A 24,098-nucleotide genomic window follows, 5' to 3' on the forward strand; every position below is an offset into this window, starting at 1 on the left:
GTACTTTATACTACACACGTATGTTTAAAAAAAAGTTGTAGTGAGTCAAAACATAGTATAATATGTTAGATATCATAAACGATATATTCATACATTAATTTCTACTTAATAAAAAAGTCTCAATGCATGAACAAATGACTCCAAAAATAAGAAATAGAGGATAAACTTATTTATTTCACTTTTTCAACAGGGTGGAAGTGCAATGCTGTCACAGTACATTTGTAAGTTGATCCCACAGCATTAGTATGAACAAATTATTTACAAAAACATATTCCTAATAACATTCATTTTTGATTTAAAAATGTTAAGGTGAAAGCGCTTCAGCCTTTCTTCGGCCCAGAGGCTGAGTATCATACGGCTCACTCTCACCCACATCACTGCTAGAAGCTCCAAAATCAAACGCTCAAAAAGAGACAGAAAAAATAGCAACAAACATCTTGTGCTGTCCACTGGTGGAAAATAGTACTAAAATATATTCAGGTAGAGCTACCGATGCTTAACTTTGAAATGTTTTACATGGCAAATAACTAAGGAAGTGAAAACCAACTTCCTCTTAAAAGTGTGATGATATTTCCATATCAACGTCAAATAAGGAATGATAAGTACACCATTCAAATATATTTTTTTTAACCAGGAAGGTCTCACAAGCGTAGATCCTTACTGAACTCTGGACTTTGCACCTCCACCTTTGTCTACATTTTTACACATTATACCAAAACCTAACTTGATGATTTCAGTAGCAAATGTTGTGACACACCCGAAATGTGGAGGAGACGACGCTGATACGGAACTTACATTTGAAATGTATCTCAAGTAATACAACTTGTACAAATATCCTGCAAGCCCTCGGTGGGAAACCCAAATTAAGTGTGCTCTGTTTCATTCAGTAAATTTAAATGGACACCTTGAGGCACTTCACTACCGATTCTCCTTTGTCCCATCTGAAGCTAGATTCTCCTTTTACACCAAGGCATCTGGGCTCAACAACGATGTGACCTTCAGAGAAATCTTGTCTATTTACAACTTAATAAACATTCAAAATAGGTGCTATATGACACTACATCATTGTACAATAACACCAATATAAAGCCGAGCAAACAATGTACATTAACTGTTTTTTTACATTAAATAAATGACAAACTCCTGACGCCTCGTCCCCCCGTCAGCACCACTCGGGGGTGTTTTCATGAGAGGGCCGGGGTCGAAGAGGTCAAGTCTCATATCATAGGGCTCATGGGAAGATGACAGCCCTCTGGACTTAATCAGTGATGTTTTACTAGCAAAAGTTAGCAGCTTAAAAAGAAAGCTGGGGAATGACTTATGAAATAAATCAACAAAAAATAGGAGCTATAAATTGCAATAAAATATTTCCTTCTATTAGCAAAGATCTGTCTGTTTCTTTTTATAAACTTCTTATAGAACATACATTTATATATTAATATATCTGTAAGAAACACGACAAATCCTTTTTCTACAGGAGCATGAACGATGGCATCAGCTGCTGCATAAAAAACTTGAATGGGGGTGCGGGGCCCCCTGCTGGGTGCATTCATCACAGGAGACTACTCTTCAATGAAACAGCCATTAAGTGTTTTGAAGGGGAGACACAAGTAGTAATGTCTCTCGAAATTACGATCACAGCGAGGTTTCAGTTGCCTCACGAATATTGTTTTATATGAATGTCTCGCAGATGTCTGAATGCAGCCACCAGAGGGCAGCATTTTGACCCTTCCTCCCCCTATAGGAACTAACTTGTAGCTAAAATCTGAGAGGGAGAAAACCACTTTACAAAACATGTTGGGTCGCAGCAGAGCAGCAGTCAGTCTGAAGAACCTGGATCCTCAAAGCCTCATACGCGTTTCTGTCCTTTGTCTCAACACTGGAAAGATAAAGAAGTGTCTTATCATTTTGCAAGGTATGCAAAAACGGAGATTGAGATGTGACAGGTGAGTAAATAAAGTGGATGAGTACTCCCTCTGAGTGTTACCTGTGCGCCTCAGAATAAGATGGGTTTGCCAGCAGTCTTCTCCTGGACGTAGGAGGTGAAGCGCTTGAGGAATTTGGGATACTCCCTCTTAGCCACGGCCCGGAGCACAGAGGCAGGGGCCCAGCCTCCGGGGTTCACTGCACACAGGAGAGAGGTTTAACAGTGGAGCAAGGTTTATCATCATAATAAGTCAAAATGGCTTCTTAGAGTTTTCCCTTACAATGTCAACATCGCATATAAAATGTTTTATCACAATACAGTCACTCGGGTGGATGGTAACAAAATAAAAACAGAACTAGGAGAAGATATTTAAGACTGGTACATTCCAGACTTTAAAATGCCTTTTTGGAAGACACTTTAAAGAGGTCTTCAAGAGCTAAAATCAGATGATCATTAACCTCAACTGAAGCCAAAATACTTGCTAGACAATAGAAAACACACCATTGGCGACGTAAGTGATTTTGCACATGATGTTGTCTCTGCTGATCTCTTTATCTCCCTCTGGTGGGCTGACTAGGGTCTGACAGATTATGCCGATGTTGATTTTGGCACGGACACATTTGTTGGAGGGCTGTGGGACAACAAGGTCGAGAATTAAAACAACATGATTGTCATTTATAATTTCAATAAATATCCTTGCATGGCGTCAGGATCCTAAACTGTATCCGATTGGTTTATGGCTCACCTGAGCATCGTCGTGATCCACAGAGAAGTTGCAGACCAGCCAGGTGTCGGGGTCGTTCTCGTTGTTGGCCATGATCTTCCTCATGGCGGACAGGTACAGCACGTCCCTCTGAGAGGCCGGCCACACACGCTGCCACACACATTTTTATTATTCAGATGCAATAGATCATATAAAACAATCTTCCTTTCCACGGTTGAGATGTGGTCTGAGATATCGTAGCCCTTACCTTGTGCGTTTGATAAACAATTGCTGCGTTTTCTGACAGATTCTCCACAACGTTGAAGTTTTCAATGGTGGCTGCGGAGGGAGAGAAAGTAGGGATGTTTCAGTTTTATAAAGAACGGTAAGAAAACCTTTTAAAGCAGTTCAGATCGTTAGTGAGAGGACTTACTCTCCCAGTCGTTGCGGTAGGCCGTGTCCCAGAAGTAGTGGCAGACCTCGTGGCCAGTCACCCCCTTCACTGAGTGTGTGGCCTTCAGCGGGTCCAGCACTATCCCGTTCTCTTCCACCTCTCTCCTGTACACCTGAACACACATGACCACATGTAAGTAAAGACACACTTCAACATGCGTATACATGTTATATGCTTTGATTAGTGTGCGGCCTAATAATCATTAAACTTACTTGAAACAATATTGTATTAATTTAGCAAAATAATGGATTAATATGATCTGCTATGGGATCTAAATGACATTTCATTGCACAGATTACAACTAAATACAGTCTTCATCCAATGAGTAGGATAAGTGCATGAGGTTACAGTCACGCATCATACCTTCATTTCTCCCTCTTCCACAACCAGCTGCCAGTTGGCGTCTCCACCAACATCCTGCAGGGAGTAGGTCATGTGATTCTGCACCATCTCCTCCACCTAGAACACGGGGACAGGGGCAGAAGGAGGATGTGAGTGAAAACTTGAACCATGGGAATTGGCATAAACACTGCTCGACAACGTAAAGCAGTGATGAAATACGTCCTCGTTTTGTAGACGGACCAACACTGAGCTAACACTGGGGGACACAAAGCTTCAATGTACCAGGCAGGACTTTATTGCACTTCACACATCAGACCTGGTGGCACATTGTTTTTAACATTCAATGGGAATTCACATGTCATGCTGTTGTGTTACTGGGGTTTAAGCAGTCATGCAAACATGATGTTTAGTCTCGACAGGTGAAACGGCCTGTACTACGAAGCAGGATTTTCGCTTAGCGGCTAACTTCAGGGAAAACTTGGGGTTTCCGGTCCTACGACGCTGGTTCTCTTTTTAGCGGGCTAGATCTCCATGGTAACTTATGCTGTGCGGCTAACCTGGTTGCAGGCTAAGAGCTCAACTCAGTGAAAGCACCGCCTGCTGACCAATCAGAGCTCAGTGTGCGGAGTTTAAAGCGATCAAATCATATTACAGGAGAAAGGAAATACAGAAAAGCTGCCGGTGCAGGAAAGCTGCGGCCGGCAAAAATCACCGACTGTGTGAACGTGAACATTAATAGAATATCACCTCCATCTTCAGAGCAATCTGACTATTATAACATTAGCGTTAAGAAAGCTTACTTAAATATCTGCCACAACATAAGTACACCGAGTGCAGACGTCGATGTGTCCCATTATCATTCATATCACATCATACCAGTCACCTCTGTGGAAACATTGGTATAACTGCCTTTTTTTTATTTATATTTGAGTGTTGTATGTTTTGTAATAATGGACCAAGAGTCTCTTTAAATAAAGATGATGATATCACTTCATAATGTATCATATATCTCCTTATCTGAGTCAGCTGAGCCGTATCTGGCCGTGCAACACTCAGTGTCACAGACTGTATGCAGAAGTATTATTTTAAGCAACACATTAAGTTGATGAAACACTCGAGACAAATGTAATTAGGACACGGCTGGCTTGAGCGATCCACTTGATAACCCGCGTCGTAGGACCGCTTAGCGAGAGCGCGTATGTTTTGGATCAGGCCAACCGACCAACTCAAACATATCCAGGTTAGGTTGAACCAGCTTCGTAGTACAGGCCTCTGGACAGTTACCTCTGCGCTGAATCTGTGGACCTCGTGAGGGACGCTGACTATGAGAGCGGGGGGGGACTGACTATGAGTCTACAGGGAGGATAAGAGCCAAGAGGATGATAGATCAAATACATGAAGAAGTGGAAGAGAGAAAAAGGGATGTGATTTAAAAATGAAAGTGGTGTGTGATGACAAACAATGGAAATGGCAGAAATGGAAGTGAAGCGATGTGTACAGTTTTAGCTGGATTACCTTGTTAGCGAATCTGTGTGTGCCGATGGTGGAGTAGACGTCTCCGGGGGGGACGGGGCTGGATCTCTGCATCCTCGTCTTCTCAGTGTGAGACTGGACACAAACAAGCACATTTTAAATCAACAAGAAAAGCAAGAAAAGCAAACCGTAGCAGTGATCATTCTTTTATTATATACTGCATCTGGTCCTTAGCGTACCTGTTCCTCTATTTTGTCCTGTCTGTCGAGAGCAGCTTCCACTGCATCGAAGAACTCATCCTCATTGATGAGGCTGTTGGGACCCTCCTGACAAATCAAACGAGAGAACATGTTACTGACAAAGTTCTCACAGCCCAGACTCTTGCCACTGCATGATGGAAGAAAATGTAAACTCTACCTCATAATCTGGACCTCCAAAGTGCGACTTTATCTTCAACTCGTTCAGAGCTGATTTGTAGCCCTCCTCTATTCTTCTGCGCTTCTCCATCTCCTACACACACACACACACACACATATATATATATATACAGTGTCATTAATGGAACGCAGTATGAAATCATAAAATGACGGTCAACAGAAGTTAAGAAACATGAAACATTTAAATACTGCCAGTTTTCTCTTCTTCAAACATATTCATCTTGACGCTTAATGTTTGTGTTTTGGCCAATGTGACAACCCATGATGCCAGATACAAAGTAAACACATTCAAACGCACAAAAAGATGATTATGGTCTGACAAATATATATGTAGGAAAGACAGGCTTTAAAAGGAAAAGAAAAATAGACGACACAAGGCCAAATGCTACACACCTTATCCAGTCTCTTCTGCCAGCTGTCCTCTCTCTTCACCATGAGGTCGATGCAGTGGGACAGAGTGGCCAGGATCCCAGCTGTGGTGGCTTTGAATGTGATGGCCTCACCCTTAAAGTCTATGCCCTTAGGACTCAAGGCCTGGAACACTGCACAAAGGAGGATCATGGGAATAAAACAAAACGCCACATCTGTACAGTGCAGGGTCGCATCCCAACATCATATTTCACATTCATTGGCATCGCATTTAAAAAAGAACAATTCTTGCAAACATAGGAATATATTATAACTTGCAGGAACACAACCGTTTTAAAAGGTGCTACTACATATTTTGTCAACTTCTTCTTACGAGAACATATATTTCAAAGCAGTTGTGGGTAGTTTCATCGAACATTTTTTGCATTGTGTTTTTTTGTCTTTGCCGTCTCAATAAATAATAGATAATGCTCTTTTCCAAACGTTAAGCCCGAGAGTCATGAATATTTAACGTTATAGAATATTACTTATAGAATTCTGCATTACTCACGCTTTTCTTTGCTGCCGTTGTTATTGTGCAGAAACTCTCCATCTGTCCTGGTGTTGGGGAAGTCATCTTCATCATCCTCCACGACTGAAAAACAGACAAAGATTCAGATAGGGAAGGCAAACGGTAGCGATACCCAAGCAAGCCTATTCTGGTAGGAGGCTAATGAAAGTAAACCAGCTTTAGAGCGCATGGAAGCGCCTTACGCTCATTCACTACTTCAGCTGCAGCACAGAGCTCCGTCAGACTGGCCGAGCTCTGCCTCACCGGACAACATGACAATGGTCTGTTTTCATCTTCAGAATGGAGAGGGAGCGAGGGAGGTGAGGGGAACAAAAGCAGGGCTTCATTCTCTGTGCTCAGCCATAGGCGCCCAGTGCAGGCTGCCGTGAGCAAATGTTCAGCCTGCCAACCCGGGGTGAGGGGGTTTGGAGAATAACTGCTGACTGAGTCACAAAACTCAGACACACTCCAAACAAGTCAGTCCAAGTTTCCTCTAATCTTCATATATTACCATAATATATACATGGAATATTTAAGTCACTTAAAAAACACCTTTGTCTTGTTAGAACCACGTTTTGTGATCAGTTACCCGGGTACCCTGAATTTGTAAATACTCTTGTGCCGCACACTTAACCGTTCCATTATTTCCACACATGGCTGATTAACCAATGCAAAATCTCTGTGAGGAAATAAACAACGCTTTAACTTACAATCATTTTGATTATATAATATCTATTGATTACTTTCTCGATGTCAATTTATTGTTATGTCTATAACATGCCTGTAACAAAGATGACAATATATTTTGTGTAGTCTTCAAATCGCTTTAACAAAAGAAACACATTTTTTATATATATATATATAAATATATAAGACAAAGAAAAAGCATCAAATCCTCACTTTTGAAAAACTATAATAATAAATACATATTTACCATATTTGCTTGAAATGTCCAAAATAGAGAATTCTTTTTCTAATGTTCAACTAATTAATAATTACTACTCCTAAAGACAAACAATAGCATAATCTTCTCTTCTTATATCAAATCACAACATTTGAATATATATATATTAATATGAATAATGTGTAAAAGTAGTGGTCTTACTTTTATCCCTCTGCAGCTCGTCCTTGGACACGGCGTCTGAACAGCCATCAAAGTATTTCTGAAGCGTGTCCACCTGTCTGCACAAGATGTCTCTGAATGTCTCCATCTCCGCCAGCTTCTCCTTCAGGCTGTGACCCTTCTTGAGGCAAATAAAGAAACAGCGGTTAGGTATTTGGTTTACATTTCCATGGACCACAATTAAACCATTCCATGCCAAAGACCTCAGCCAGAGTAAACATTGAGCAGTAATCTCACCTTGAAGGAGGATGTGGAGGTGGCGGAGAAGCCGCTGGTGGCTGATGTGAGCGACAGCATGGAGCCATGTCTCCGCAGACTGGACTCAGAGCCATACCCAGAATCAGCCTGTGAAGAAAGCAGAAACAGACATGGGGACACGTTAGCAATGTCGTCACAAAGTAGCCTTATTTTATAAAATTCCTTATAATGATTTATTTAACTGCTGCAACTCAGCTGTGACTTATTAAGCAAACCATGCGACACAAAACAAAAGGTCAACTACAACTAATCCTTCCCTAATCTCTGCTCTAGCTGGTGCTCTGATAATTGTCATGTTCCATCTAGTATAGTCATTTAAACATATCAAGGATTAACCTAAACTTTATAAAGTATCTTCTCCTGCTTTGAGGTACAACCTACACTAGTAGTTTCAAATCATGATTCTTTTTTAATTGACTGGCATTTCATCCTAATATGAACACAAGTTTTGGCAGTAATCCCTAAATGTTGTAAGCAAACATTTTGACAGTATTCATTGAGCTCAGCAGCAGCGCAACATGACACGGATTCAGTGACCATGGCAACGCAACTGAAATATCCAACAGACTTCCTGTAAACCTGCCCGCTTCCCCTCCCTTATATAACAGCCTGGCCTCAAAATAGATGGCTGGTGACAGCAGCACAGAGAGGGAGCGGGGGAGAGGAGGAGCAGAGATGCTTTTCCCTTTAAGACATCATTTCAATTTCTACCACCAGGGGGCAGCACATGTCAATGCACGTGACGAGCATTTGTGAGAGCCTGGGGTTACTGTCGGTCAACGGCAGGAATTAACTCGGCCTGTGTTCACAGATTTCAGACAGCACTGCTTGCCCTTTAACCACATTCTGCTGCCCCACTGACTTCACCAGCACAGATTGCACTATCTAACTGTTTGCATGAGGGCTGCTTAATCTGGTTGAGAAAAAGAAAAAAAAGAAGGCTGAGGTTTTGTTACAGCTATACTATTAGAATTAAAAAAAACGAAAAAACTGGATTCAAGTAAACATTCATCCACTGCTCCCGTCAGCATTTTCAACAGTATGTAGGCAACAAAATGACCAACATTTACCAGTCAAATGCTGTTAAAATATGCATGGGCTAGTCGATTTGCATTACTCACCAGACAGTAAAACAAGGGGAATCTATTGAGTAGCTGGGAACATTTAAAAATACAAGCCATTTGGCCGGTGGAGATAATAAATAACATTGTTATATGACTGAGTAGAAATATTCACACGCATGCCTTACAGATGCATGCAATGAGGCAAACGGAGTATCTGAGTGAGTGTTTGTGTGTGTTTAGGTGTCAGGTGATTAAATTCCAAGTGCACTCACCCTACTGACTTTGGATAAAACAAGATATAAAGCCTGGAGCTGATAAAAGAGCTGCCCTGAGTAGAAACACACTTACCCAAGACACAAAGCTCATTTTAAGTGATACAAAGCCCACATAAAAACCATAAATATGGCCTTACATAGCTTTCACTGCACAGTTAAAATACAACAAACATCGTTTTCTTTACTAGAGATAGTATCCTAGAGACAAGTGTTGTTGTAAGACCATCTCCAACTGTGAGAGTAGTAACTGTGGTGTGTTGCGTCTCCTTGGAGACGCTGGAGTCGTGGTGGTTTTGAAAGAAGACGCAGGGCCCTCTAAGAAGAAGAGGTTTTGGCAGGCTGAAGGCGTGTGTTCTGGCAGGCTGAAGGCGTGGTCACTGCCCACACCTCTTCCCAGTCAGACTAAAATAAGTGCTGTTAATGTTGTGAAACCATTTCCCTCTCAGCCTAGGATGGATCCTAACAACATAAACAATCAACAACCAGATGACACATGGGTTGTTTTCAACATCAACGCAAGACAGACTTACATATTTGATGGTTGGTTGCGGTTTGTATATAAACATTTTGTAGGCCTTTTTTGTTGTTGCATGTATTGTTTTTCACTCGGCAGTCAACAGTAGGGGTTGCAACCCGCTTCCTTTGTCCTTCACACTAACTGAATACAATCGGTGCTACACCCTGCACTTCAAGGTTTTTCACAGCTCTGAAAGGTTGTGATTCAGCCCTGGGTAAAGTCACATTGTACTGATATCTACCGACACAAACATCAGAGTTAGAAAAGCATTACTGTTTTCACAACTTTCACAGGAACGTCCCCAGAAAATCATTAAAACAGGGTTCTCTGTTGACACTATTCAAACAGCTTTCTCAGCAAGGCTCGACACCCTTTAAGAAGTCACCGTGTAAAAGGTCTGTTTGTTATCTAAACCCTGAGTTTATTGTTAGTCCAGGGTTAGGATACATTTTAGCCAAGGGTGCCCTCTGTTAAAAGCCTCAACAAGCGTCATGCACTAATAGAGCACCATCCACCATAGAACAGTTCACACAGCATTTTGCATTTAGCTGGAAGAGAAAGGAGAAACAGTTGTAACTAAACTGTTAAAGGCGAGTGAAGCACTCAGTAAGTCCTGCAGACTTGCCAACAAACGCACCAGCGGTGGAGAGATGAATATTGTTCCCTGGATTCCTCCCTTCTCTCTCCTCCCTTCTTTGATACTCTGATAGAAATACACACACACGCATACAATGAACACTCGCATCCACAAATACAAACCTTGTATTTTGATACTTTGTGACAAAGATTTGGATTATTTTGAAACCAGCCGTTTGTTTTCGGCGGCTGTGTTAATGGGCGTGACTTACCCTGTGCAGCTCAACGGAGTCGATCCACTGGCGCCTGTGCTCCGGGTCTGCTGCTCTGAGGTACCACACACTGTCGTTCACAGTGATGTCCAGCCGGCACTCGTCAAACTCATGAGGCTAAAACAGAAGAAGGACAGGGGACAAAAAGATGAGTCGGTTTACTTTGAAAATATGCCGCTGTAAATCCTTTTACTATCGGTATTCTCGACATCTGAAAGTTTGAAGACACTGGAGAATTCTAAGACATAGGGCCTGCAAACTAGTTTTGCTTTAGTTCATGTTCTTTCAGCGAGGGGAAACGCAAATCTCTTTCCTGCTCAGGAAGAGCAGAGGGAGGCACTCGTGAGAATGACACTGAAATAGCAAACTGCCGATCTCTCTCCTGTTCGGCAAAAACAGGAAACATGGAATCCATGGTCAGTGATGGGAGTCGAATGTAGTCGATGTTGGCTGATCTATACATCTCAGAGATAAAGGACAGAATAGAGCGTACTATAAGAGCCTTTACTTCCAGACACCGTCCCATAGCAGGAGAAGTGGCAGATAACTGGCCTTTTAAGGCAACAAGCAAGATGGAGCATACTCCTAATATCCCTCCGGTGTACCGTCAGCGCTGTGAAACTGCAGCGCTGGCATGGCCATTAACCAAGGACTGTGTGTGTGTGTGTTTGAGAGTGCAGGGATGCAGGGAGCGGTGGGGACAGCAATGGTGTTTACCTAATGCATCAAGGACAACAGTGAGTCCCAATGCTAAACCCCTCTGAAGGTCTAAGCACAGCTCGCTGATATACGAGTCTGGCTCAGAGTGGCCGAGGACACGGCTCGAGAAGCACAGACATGGAAAGGACTGAATGAGCAGGAACGCCAGATACTGCGGCTGAACTGTAAGCACAAAGAGAAATCCCTTCAGAGAAGAGACCTCTCCATTCCTACGGTGGCCACAATGCAGTAAACACATCTGGATTCCTTTCATAGTGCATCTGTACCGCGCCATAAGTCAAATAATTGCCTCTGCAGGGCCAAGAGTCTGCAATGTTGCAAGAAGCACTCATTTCACCAAAGGTCAGTTTAAGTGAAACATAATTAGTGATTGAAATTGACTGCTTTGTTTAATTGATGCATTTATAGATTTTTTTGGGTTCAAAATTGAAAAATAATATCCTAATAATACTGCATTGATTAATCCTGTCGACCAGCCCTTTTTAGGATCTACAAGATAAAAACAACCTACATGTTCTTTTCCCTGATACAAGCAAAAACAACACGGGCACATTTGATCATCAACCAAAAGCAAGCTTGCAATCTAATATTACCCAGAGGCACCCGAGCCCACAACATCACGGAGGATAGCATTACTCCTGGGAGTTGGCAGAGTAATACATGTTCCACTAGGGTGTCTTTAAAAAGAGGTTTCAGTGGAGGAGGGGGACTTGGCTCTGTCGCACGACACCTGGACGGCACTGAGGACAAGACCAGATGCTCCGTGTCAATAATGCACGATATGAGGCCGAATGCTGAAACCTGTAACCAGCGGTATTTGCATACAGTCAACACCGGTAGCAGAGACAGAGAAGAAGAGGAAGGAAACAATGTGATGCATCATATACCCTGCATTTGTACGAGGAAGACCAAAGGGCTTTTGGCTGATTGTACAATTGTATTAAAACAAAATTTGAATACAATATTCTAAAAAAAGAATATAATAAAGTGTCCCTTGCTGCAATGGCTGCACTACACTAATATCATGCGAGATGAAAGAGTGCTGGAGTGTTACCGCACTCAATTTGCAAATGTCGAGTTGGTCAATGGGCTTGTTGTGTCATCTGGTTGCTCGGGAAGTGGGAACATGTGTCCCTCATGATCACCTCCGCACGGCGGGGTCATGGGTATACTGACTGGAAGGCCTGTTGGAGAAATGAAAGCCTGCACTGGGTCGAAGAAGGTTACTGGGATCCAAGGCTACGGTCAACAATACTCCATCATAGTGATGACACTTTCGCAGCCTTGCACATCACGAGAGGACCTGCTGACGTGAACCCGGGCCCGGTGTGAACGAGCAAAAGAGAATAAATGAACTGTGTGGAGTGTCTTGTGAATCCTTGTGTTGAACCAGATAATCAAATTGTGATGTAAATCTAGGTCAATAAGAATGATGGACCATTTCTGCTGAATGACTTTCCAACAGGCAGGTATAAAGAAATAGATGGAAGGATGTTCTAGATGCGCTTGCAGCAAATCAATATCTTGATTATTTTGAATGGGAAAGGGGGAAAGCGAACACCGATGCAGTAATTATTTATTCTTCCATGAAGGCTTTGTGCCACAATGTTACTTGACACTGGTTTGTTTTAAACTATTTGGTACAAAAAGTAGACTATGGACAAAAATACCTTTATTTTTTCAGCAACACGGTTTAGGCGCAGCATCCATGTGATGCTTAGGGGACAATATGTTGATCACACAAAGGTCTTGCCCACAAGCCTTTTATTCCTAGGGACTCTACTCGTATTATTGCGTCTTGTTTGTTTTGGATCGCTTTCAACATCAACATGATCTCATAAAGGAGCATGGTCGGGGTAACAAGACTGGAAGGAGAACAAGCATCTTATGAAATTATCTACCACGAAACATATTCAGTGTTTTCAGCAAAAACACGTGGGTTTGCTATCCTGGCTCCAAGATGGTGGAATGAGCTCCCATTGACATCAGGACAGCAGAAAGCTTACACACCTTCCGGCGCAGACTGAAAACTCATCTCTTTCGACTCCACTTCGAGCGATAGAATTATTAACAAAGCACTTGTATACTAATAAAGGGCTGGCTTATCGAAAGCCAGTTAAGTAGCACTTGACATGTTTTGGCTCTATGAAACCTGATGATTCTGTTTTCTTCAAGTTGGTATCTTCTTGGTCGAATTAACTTATTGTAAGTCGCTTTGGATAAAAGCGTCAGCTAAATGCAATGTTTTCCTCTGTATCAAAAGGGTAGCAAGTCATATAAATGCCAAATCATGAGGAAACAAAACAGTGTGTGACATTGTTTATCTAAATACAAACGTATTACTCTGCCTAAATAAATAAATAAGCCCTTCTGTGCTCTCCCTTTCAACTCCAGCTGGTGTTCGTAGTCACACTCTCCAGAAGTGAGTGGATGGGAGCTTCCAGAAGAAAACCTTTTGAATTTTAATATGCAAAAAAACTGATGGATTGAAAAACAACGAGAACCCTAACAAGGTTTTTAAAGACCCAACTGGATTTCATTTCTATTTGTGCAATTTTAAACCTCATAATTATTCTCTCTGCACAGGAGATTAAGACACATATAGTATCTTGATCCGTCAGACCTGGAGCCAGGAACATCTTTGTGTTCACGCCGGACATTACAACGAGATCCCATTGGTCTAGTGCAGGAAACACTGACTCACCAAGAGCTCAGAGTGCAAGAGGAAAGGAAAGGCTAAATAAACAAGGATGAGAGAAAGGTCTGTCGTGCCCAAGTCTGTGTGTGCATGTGTATTAGGTTTTTACCCTAGACATGACCCCCGATGAAGAGGAAGTCACATGGCATGAGGAAATCGTATTCTCTGGCCAAAGACAGCACCAGCCTGACGTCAGTCCCAACGCTCAATTCAACCAACTTGACCGTAGGTCTATTTTCCTATCTCTCTGTGACAGATACGGAGAGGAAAACGACAAATCATTGCATCCAGTGACACGGCCTTGAAGAACTCCAAACAATCCTGCAGCAAATTAAAGCTAAACGTGGAATTACAACTAGCACAGTGCGTTCTTTTTAACCATAGATCTACAAATGCCAATGGTGGGTAGCAGCCTTCGATAAGAACAGTCTTGTGGAGGCCCATTTGATCCAATAGACAACCCATACGCACCAACCTGGAATAACATGACTAGATAGTACATGTTGAAGTCAACTGTCAACTAGGGGTCGACCGATTATCGGCCAGGCCGATTATCGGGGCCGATATTCCTCATTTGACCGATTATCGGTATCGGCCTTTTTTTTATAAAATTGCCGATAACACTTTGGCTCTGATGCGGCCGTTTCTCTGTCTGCAGTCACCACTCTCTGTACACGAGCAATGTCCCGCCCACAGCGCTATCTGATAGGCTATTACTGAAGTGTCAATCAACACTGAAGATTTTCCGGGCGGGAGCCAGCCATAGAGGCGGGACCTTCTCAGAGTACAGACAGGTGCGAAGAACGCAGACACAGACAGAGGCAAGCAGCAGCGCTGAGCGGCAGAGCCATACATGTGTTCCGAAGGTAAATCAGTTGAAAGCCGAAGTTCAATAAACATCCCAATCCCCTATGCTGAAGTTGCAAAAACAGCACGATCTATTGATCCAATTCTATCAGCTTCCCAGTTACACAGGGACGCGGGAAGTCAGTCAGAGTCGGGGTGCGTGCAGCATCTCGCAGCGGAGTAACTGTGGTGGGGGGGAGGGGCTGCGAGTGGAGCCTCGCAGTTTTTCAGGTTGATATGTGAAGCTCATTAGCTAATCAACATGTATTTAGCAAATGTTTAGCAACATATTAGAAGTGAGGCTACTAGACTAACGTTAGGTTTACTGTCATAGCCTCACTTTTAATAGTTTGCAAAACATTAGCTAGCATAGTGTTTTGCAGTTGCTAGCAGCTTATTGGGATGTTATGCCAGATAGACAGGCATTGGTTTGATATAATAAATTAAGCATTATTGTTAGTTAAGCATGTCAGCCTGCAGCCCCACTTCCTGTCTCTCTCTAACTCATAGCAGATGGCTGCACTAAAGAAAAGGGCACAGAGAGGAAAACCAGTTGTAAGATGTTTAAAAGTTCATTAAACATAATATATACTTAAATGCATTTCAAAGAAGTTGTGTTGGAGTTTGTGTTATTCTACATTTTGACACTATATATTTTCTGATTTTACTGCAAATGTATATCGGTTCCAAATATCGGTTATCGGTCTCCTTGATTACTAATAATCGGTATCGGTATCGGCCTTGAAAAAGCCATATCGGTCGATCCCTAACACAGAGTTTGATGGTTTTACTTGTTTGCCAATGAAAGTAGAGAACGGTTCACATTAGACAATGTGTCAGCTGTTTTTAAAGTGAGTAAGCGTACGTTTCGATTGAGAATATTGTTGTCATGCTGGTTTTGCTGGTTGATATGATCGTTGCAACACGAAATGGCATTCAATTCAATGTCATCAAGTTCCCTAGTCGTGGAGGTGGCTTCAACAGACAAAGAGGATGCATATGACCTACCTACCATGTCGTGCACGAACAGGTGGTGGACACAATGAAAAACAATGCAACCCAACCTAGCAGCTCTGCAAGTAATCTTTCCTCATAGTTGATCATGTGTCAAACAGATATTTCCAGTTTGTTGAAATTTGAGGCCAAAGTATGGGACGATACATTTATTTTATTATAAGCTGTGCTGTAGCTTAGCTATTGTGTTTCCACATTACATTTCCGGCATTAGATCAGTCATAGACAACATAAAGGATCTTGTCAATTTGCTCTTTTGAGAAATGCTTGCGAGCACTTGCTCTGGTTGTTTTGCAATGAAGATGTCCCAACTTCCATTACAGGTCTACCTGGGTTTCTTAACGTTAGTGTCCTGACTGGAATGAGTAAATGACTCATCGTGCAACTTAACCACAGACTTGCCTCTGAACTTAATACTGATGCGCACCACATGCACATGCACATGATCAACCCACAAAATTATCAGCAAATATTTGGATCATCTTTGACTGGTTACAGCTTCCCAAACTTGAGAATTTCTTCATTTTTTGTAATAAATACATCGTAATAAAGTGCATTAGTATGGACAGTTCAGATCCGAAGATGTGAACCGCCCCAGATATTGACAGGCATTTAACCATTTTTTTCCTATTGTTTTATGCAAAGTGATTTATTGATGAAAATGGAATTAGGTTGCAGCTCTAAAGCATGCAGTATAATCAGAAGTGAATCTTCTTTGGGAGCTTTTGTAGAACATATTGTACCCCTGTGTTATTGTGAGTGACATGAGGGGAAATGAGAGGAAAGAGAGTAATACACTTTCTGTCTGTGCATGGCCACCACCATGGCTTTTACCAGCTTTTTCATATTTACTCCCCAGAGTTTTGAGGCATATTTCCATCGGAATGAGAAATGACAACAGTAGCGTCACATGGAGGTTAATATTTACACAGGCTGGGAATGGATGAAGCTGAACAAATACAGTTAATAGCAAAGCCTGCTTTCTGCTGCCTGGGATCAGTAACTTATTAACTTCCCTTGTTACTGTTGTAGAGAGACACAGGCGGGGCTAAGTCAATGACTGACCTGGGTTCCCACTGAAATATGATGGAGACAATGTGAACATCTAGCATTATAAACTGTTGACACATTTAGATTTATTTTTCCTATGAGCATAGTTTGGCAGCCTCTTTCCTAATCTCTTAGGCAGGATAATATTACATGTCTGACAGAAAGGGAGTCTTCAACATATTGGAAGCTAAATCTATCACAGCTCCACTTTCTTGGTCTATCCTATGCAGTGACACAGCAATACTCAGTCTCATGATGAAGTTCTCAATAAAGCATTACCACACACTGTAGCATGTTTTTACAAAATGACAACAGTCACCTGATAGGCAGAGTAGAACTTGGGACCTAATCAGGAGTTCAATGCGAAAATACGTTGTCGCCTGCAGTTGAAGAAGACGTTTGAGAAACTCAAGTGTAAAGGTCCTCATCTGATTAGAATCGTCTACAGCGAGTCAAGCTTCAGGCCTGCACATTGATCCAGGAGAGAGCCAGAGTCCTTCCCTCATGAATTTAATAGAAACATATGGTGGATTCCTAACATCTGTATCACATCTAATGCATCATATATCAAACTTCCCAAAAAAACTGTAGAGGATCAGAAAGAAAAGATGGAGGCAGGTAGTACACCATGGAAGGACAAACCGAAAGGTGTTTGATCTTTAGATTGGAGACATTTCCAAAAGAAGTATTGAAACTGTTTTTGTTCCTGCTTCTTCTTAGTTGCTTCAACAAGCAAGTCTTACTAAATGTATTGTGCAACACCCAACTAAAACACTTAATCTATGAGAAGAAAAACATGTTTTTCTTATGAGTTGGAACAAAGCATGCAATGTGTGAAAAAGGTGACATTCTGTGAATTGTATACAGCGGGTTAGTTGCCGAGCAGACAAAGGTGATGCCTCTGCCAACTTTCATGCAGATAAAAGCTTGTGTAAGCGCAGACAGTCAAGATAGAGTGAGTTCATCAGCTAATGGCACAGCACACTATTCTTGAGCTGATTTTTAATAATTAAATCCTATTTCCTCAACTTGCTGACCTGATTATTAAAAGCTTTACAAAGCATCGTCAACCTGAATACAAAATAATTGAGTCAATGACAACGATAAGCTGTATAGTAGTTGTCTCGCTGTAATATGGAGGATATTATAGCGAGACAACTACTATAAGGATAAGGTCAAGTTACTCCAGAGAAAGCCGTCCTTTTTAGTGTCAGCTGTCAGTTACTACCATCCAATCAAAAGCAACAATGCAGACCATTTGTTGTGGTGGAAATATTTCCACTGTGGTTATCACAACAACGCTACTGATTGCCTTAACACCACACCGCCTGGCTGGAAGGATTTTTTTTTCATGGGAGCTAAAACTAGAGCAACACAGTACTCAGAAAATCAGCAGAGGCTGTAGGTGAAGTGACACACAAGGGTAGTTTGTCACCACATTTGCAATTTAAATAAACATCCACAGCGCATCCTCTCAGGTCTTGAATAGCAGAGGATACTTGCCTCAGTAGGATGCGTGCCACAGACGATTTGACTGTGTGGCGGCTTAATAGCGAGAGTGATGGTTCCTCTCTCTATTACCAAATGTAACTCTTGAAAATGAAAGCGTAAATTCTTGTATGACATATTGAAAGGGCCAGTATTGCACAAACGAAAGGCTGCTTTGAGGAACACAGAACTTATGTCAAATTCATTTTAATAAGAAGTGTGCTGTTTGGTGAAAAAGAAACTCAAGGGTACTTACAGTAATCACAGCTTTGCTAAGGCAGAGGGAACCCCGACAGCCATACTCGGTCTCATCCTGGGACTTGTAGTAGCTCAGCGTGTTGTTTTTCAGGACCACCCAACGGTCCTGCCAACCATGGATGTAATTTGTCCACTGGAAAAGAGAGCCCTTTAAATCAATATCTTAAAAAAATATATACAAACATTAGCTGAAATATACATACATTAGCTCATAGATATAGATATATATATTACAAATATCAGTTAAAAATCAAAAAGATAACTTGGTGTTATTGCACTTCTCAGAAGACCTATTTATGAGATATGACACGTAGGATTTGAGGATGTATGATGTGTGCCGGGCTTGGTAGAATTAAAAAGGTGAGCTTTACTGGATGCAGATCTGCTTAATCTCCCAATATGCTTGGTTAGCGGGTCAGCATGCAATCTGTTTAGAGCCAACCAGTGTACAGTGACATTAATACCACATTAGCTTGCGAGCAGCTTAACTCATTAAGACCGTGTTGCACAAGTGAGAAGAAACATATGGCCAAATAGGTTACCAAGATTTGTCTAGCAGGAGACTTAACTGTCTGTTTACCCAAGACAAACAGGATTGATGAACAAGAGCTGGTCGTGTTTGTGTTTTTACAGACGGTGTTTACGAGTGCCAGAAACCCAGCAAAAGTTTTCCTGTACCTTGCATATAGCTGTCAAAGCAATATTTACACTGAACATGTGCACATAACACGTACACATGTTGATAGTAGTAGAAAAAGCATTGAAATATTCAGCAGGCTTTATGTGATCACAAAGTACATTAGGGAAAAATACAAGCTGTCCTAATTATCTATAGTGGTGACATCATTGTGCAAACATGGCTACAGCTTACTGTGATCACCATCCACTTGAATATAACTGGTGCGCAGCAACTGTCAAATTAATATAACAGGTATACAATGTTACATGTACAAACCTGGAATAAGCCATCAACTTTTACCTACACTCATTACAACAGTAAGTGAGTCCATCTTAGAGGCATCTATGAGCTAATGTAGCTAGCTGCTGCATTAAAAACCCCGCTGTTCAATTACAAAAGGGGGCTTTCCTTTTGCCTCAGTTGGGATTACCGGTGTAATATTGCTGAGCAGCAATGTGGAAATGTTGACAGGGAGAAAAGGATTCTGGATAACCCCAACAACACTCAAAATAGACATTCTGTGATTTGTCGTAAAGCATTCCCATCATCACCTCATTTAACCTGATATTCAGACACCTCCCTGACAGTTAAGCCCTCAGGACTTGGCAGTGACACTGATCAAGCTAACAACATTCAGGTTAGCCCAAAAACAATTACTTACCTTTAGTTGTGTAAAGTAACTAAGTAACTAAGTAAGTAGTCGTAAGTAAATGTACTCAAGTAGAATTTTGAGGTACAGTTACTTAACTTGAGAAGGTAAATGTTTTTGCTAGCGTGTACTTTTACCCCACTACATTCATTTAGTACCTTTAGTTACTTTGCAGATTTTGATACATTATTTGAAATATATGTAAATCAACATTTCAATTAGACTTAAGTTACACCTGGAGTAACATTAACAATATACCTTGCAGTATACAAAGTACAATTAGCTACACCTTTTACTTGAGTAACATATGGATTGCATGACTTTGACTTGTAACAGAGTATTCCTACACTGTGGTACTTCTACTTTTACTTAAGTACAAGATCTATGTACTTCTCCCACCTCTGCCCTCAGGACTTGGCAGTGACACTGATGAAGCTTACTAAACCAAAAAAACATGACCCACCTTACTGAGGACTCCGCTTAAATCGACAATCCCAATCAGATGTCCAGACTCATCTCTGGGCTCCACGTCTTCCTCGGAACCGGAGGAGTTCCAGCTCTGGTTGTCTGACATGTTCTCGATGCTATTCAGCTATAAACCGATACTAACTTGGCATATATGATGCTCAGGTGAGTTTAAGCTGACAGGACCTGAGTGAATAAGCGGCAACAGTTCAACAAATCATGTTTTGGTATTATACACCGACTAGTAGCTCTGAGGTTAGCCCAAACAGAAGAAGCTAGGTAGCAGCCACAGAGTAGATAAACGACGGTAAGGTAAGCTACACAGATCGACTCATGTTGTGGTTAAACAGGTAGCTAAGCAGTGTCTGTAACGGTAGCTTAACGTCGAGTTAAGTGTCAGAAAAGGATGAAACGCAGATAAATGTGCTCTGGCTAGCTTCAGCAGTCAAGCAGGTAATCCGTATCTGACTTTCAGAGAGACGGTGCGGCAGTAGCAACGGTTGTTGTTGGTGCTTCTTCCCTCTGTTGACTGTTGACAGCTCTCCCGTTCAGCGCCATGTTTCAACTGACGTCTCGAGCTTCTTCTCGGTGGTTTAGCCCCTAGCGCGTGTTCCAACTTGTGTGGTGCGCAGGGGCGCTTGCCCCGGTGACGTCACCAAACACCCCTCCTTAACTGTACGCAGGCCCCGCCCCCTCCTCCAGTTTACATTACTGAAAATAGACTGAGGAGCACAGGAAAATAGACCAGAGTGAATTATGCTCCAGATTCATGTTGGTGTTCAACTATTTTTGCACTTTTCAATAATATATATCTCTATCTCTCTATATAAATGCACAGCACTCCACAATAAAATAGTATAATTGCAGTTTGTCATATTTCAATGTACAATGTTCTTTATATATTTATATTTGGTGTAAATATGTGTTTAATTATCAACAAGGCCTGCTGGGACCCACACTGACTTTTACCCCTTCCATAGACATTATGTATTACATTAATGCAAATCATGTGAGAACATATTTTAATCATTTTAATATTGTGAACCCTGCACATGCCTCTGTATACTTTGCACGTTTCTGTTCAATCTACCTCTTTTAAAATCTGCACAGCTCTCCACTTTACATTCCATACAGTACATGTTTTATTTTTCATTATTGTCATATTTTACTGTACTTAGTTTTTTTAATATTCTTTTTTTAGAAAATACTTTTTTGGGGTAGTATTAGTTTTTTAAGTTGTTTATTTTGTATTGCTATTTTCGTCTTTCTCTGACAATGTAATTGTTCTTACTGTGTTTATATATGCACCATACACACCAAAGCAAATTCTGTGTTCGTGTTAACCTACTTCTGTTCTGATTGTGGTTTCAAGTTACCTTTAGTATTTATTTCCTACCAACACAAACAAGAAGTTATAATACAGATGCAGTACAAATACTCGATTAAGTATGATTTTGAGGTACTTGGACTTATTATTATTATTATTATATTTGTATGCTGTTATATATATATACTTCTACTAACTACACTACAGAGGCAAACATTGCATATTTTTAATCAAATACATCATTGTCACTGGTTACTTTTTACATATAAAAACAAATGATGCAGTACCATGGCCTGCCCTACTGCCTATCTACACAATAGTATTCGAACCATAACTCCAGATTGATTGAGTGTGTATCCAAAAAAATAAGCAATAATCAAATTAATAAACACATTTATTTATCCTTTCAAAAATAATTTTCTTAGCCTTAAACCCTTTCACCCTCTTCATTGTTATCAAGTGTTCAACGCTCAAAAGGTCAGCTAATCTGCTTCACCAAGATAGAGTCAGCGAGGTGTGATTACATTTTACTGACACTGTTCATTTGGCAACACATATTGATTATACTGTAGGTGCTGAACTAAACATAGGGAAGGACAGTTCGGTCCTGCAAGTGACTTCAAATCAGTGAAGAAAGCAAAGACAATAAACCTAAATACGAAAAAACGCTTGATTGAGAAAATGTTTTCAGCACCTTTCAAAGCTGTATATTCTGGGAAGAAACAGTTTATGCACCTTTACACTAAAGAAAATGTAACTGTACTGCAGTCGTTAACAAATCACCTTTTTCCTACAGTGGGGGGAATGATTTCAGTCAATTAAATCATGATGAAATTAAGAACCTCCTTTTCATAATAAGGGCCACCTGAGCCCAAGAAGAACCCCTGAGAGTTTCAGATTCACTTTATCAACCAGCGAGGACCGCAGTCAGGATCAACACTTAGTGTAGAAATCTATGAGGTCTGTCCACCGGAACATTAGCAAATGAATGTGAGGTCAAACATATTATCCACTGAATAATGTATTTATGTATCCATGTTTTCATGGGTTGGTTGATCGTTGCTAATATCATGGGCTTTTAACCAGCCTGCACTCATAAATCAGAACATGTTGCTTGATTGCTTGCAAACAGTACAAACGTGTGCTGGTTTTCTTCAACAATTTTCTTCTCTGTTTGTTATAATGAGTGAAATTCATTCATAACGTTTTTCCCTCTCTCAACCTTCTTTCCATCCTTGACATAAGCCTGTAGGCCTATACTTATCTGAGAGTCATGTGATAATCCTTGTACGATTTAGCACATACACACTTCTCATAACACAATCACACTCACCCTGTCTCCTGATATTCAAACACCCGTGTTTCAGTGAGTAACCGGCCAGGAGAGGAGAGCTTTTAGACATGTCACGGGTTTTGTGAGTGTGATGCACTTCCATGAAATCATGAGACCTGCAACTGAAGAAACCACAAGACTTCCATTAGCTCCACAGTCCAACTCTTCTCTTCCAAGGACAAGTCTGAGTGGCAGGAAGTGAGAGGTTTCAGTAAAAGTAACATGTTTTTGAATGCTGAACTCACTTACCATAACTTTACTTGATAGAAAATGAACACAAGAAATGTGTTAGTGGTCTCTGTAAATCGAACATGAGAGAACACTAAAGCAAAGTGGTTAAGAGAACAAGACAAGGCAATGAAATGAATACTAAATTCATACTAAAATCACCCACAGCCTCCCCTTTACTACACATTTAATCTAAAAACAACCCGACAACATGGTGGTACACCCTGGGGAAGGCTGTGGAAATAACCGGTTGTTTCAGATTTAAACAGGTGATTCAATCATGGTGTCATAGCAACGGTCCGTTACCTAGTGAACTGTGATTCATTTAGAAGCCGGGAACCAAGGATCATGACTCAGGCAGGGCTGATCAAGCAGTAATGTGATTACATCACATCCTCTTTCCAGCTGCATTATTCCATAAGGGTCAGCAGCTCCAAGAAGGCAGAATGGAAGGAAGCAGCTTGATTAATTATTGTATTCAACATTAATGTCAAACACTTCCTCATGGACATGAGTATTACAACAGAGTAAACTTAGATAAAGTTGTTGCTATGTTAATAACCTGACAACCACTGATTTAGAGTTGCTTGGTTGCACTTACAGTTTATATAAGTCTCAGAGTGGTGAGTATTTCAAAAGATATGTGGACATGACTGCCGAGCAGGAGGACCGTCTCAGGAAAAATCTTGTGTAAGAAACCCTCAGGAAATGTTGGACCAGCCTTCTTAACTTGCCCTCTGCTGGTGGCCCCTGCTGTTAAATGCATGCTGTAGAGTAGACAATAATAAAGTTGTGTGTTAGTGTGTGTGTGTGTGTGTGTGCGTGTGTGTGATAGAGTGGCTTTATCTCATCAAGCTGCGGCAGCTGTGACACTAATCCTGAAACCACAACATCCTTTACTTGACAACTTGGAAACAGTTGCCAGGAAACCAGGAGGAAGTGCTAACGTTGTTTGCAGGCAGCATGTGCACGAGTGTGGCTTAATTGAACGGCAGAAAATGCC

General features: G+C 41.2%; 1 protein-coding gene across 7 annotated transcripts; it reads right to left on the minus strand.

Moving 5' to 3' along the window:
- Window positions 1-154: 154 nt before the first annotated feature.
- LOC117455885 (ceramide transfer protein-like) lies at window positions 155-20,826 on the minus strand. 7 transcript variants are annotated; one of them, XM_034095521.2, is made up of 18 exons: window positions 20,206-20,820; window positions 18,413-18,547; window positions 10,341-10,457; window positions 7,616-7,723; window positions 7,361-7,499; window positions 6,256-6,339; window positions 5,730-5,878; window positions 5,317-5,409; window positions 5,139-5,225; window positions 4,942-5,034; window positions 4,711-4,779; window positions 3,448-3,543; window positions 3,064-3,196; window positions 2,899-2,969; window positions 2,673-2,801; window positions 2,429-2,558; window positions 1,988-2,124; window positions 155-1,879 (listed from the first exon to the last, which is right to left on the minus strand). In XM_034095521.2, exons 1-17 carry the CDS (start codon window positions 20,314-20,316, stop codon window positions 1,997-1,999), a joined length of 1,872 nt encoding a protein of 623 aa, XP_033951412.1. In that variant the 5' UTR covers window positions 20,317-20,820; the 3' UTR covers window positions 155-1,879; window positions 1,988-1,996. The 7 variants fall into 7 exon arrangements, with proteins under 7 accessions (XP_033951412.1, XP_033951410.1, XP_033951408.1 ...); XM_034095519.2 differs by lacking the exon at window positions 4,711-4,779 and adding an exon at window positions 10,130-10,195 and having other exon boundaries at window positions 20,206-20,819; XM_034095517.2 differs by lacking the exon at window positions 4,711-4,779 and adding an exon at window positions 10,118-10,195 and having other exon boundaries at window positions 20,206-20,819.
- Window positions 20,827-24,098: the final 3,272 nt, after the last annotated feature.

This window comes from Pseudochaenichthys georgianus, chromosome 12 (genome assembly GCF_902827115.2).
Source record: "Pseudochaenichthys georgianus chromosome 12, fPseGeo1.2, whole genome shotgun sequence".
NCBI classification, from domain to species: domain Eukaryota; kingdom Metazoa; phylum Chordata; class Actinopteri; order Perciformes; family Channichthyidae; genus Pseudochaenichthys; species Pseudochaenichthys georgianus.

Bases quoted from the DNA above. Each gene is read 5' to 3' on its own strand.
- LOC117455885 (XM_034095517.2), bottom strand. From the start codon at position 20,316: ATGTCAGACAACCAGAGCTGGAACTCCTCCGGTTCCGAGGAAGACGTG. The intron at 5,410-5,729 runs GTGTGTAGCATT...GTGTGTGTGTAG, and splicing joins GGCAGAAGAGACTGGATAAG to GAGATGGAGAAGCGCAGAAG. The intron at 2,559-2,672 runs GTGAGCCATAAA...GTTGTCCCACAG, and splicing joins TGGATCACGACGATGCTCAG to CCCTCCAACAAATGTGTCCG.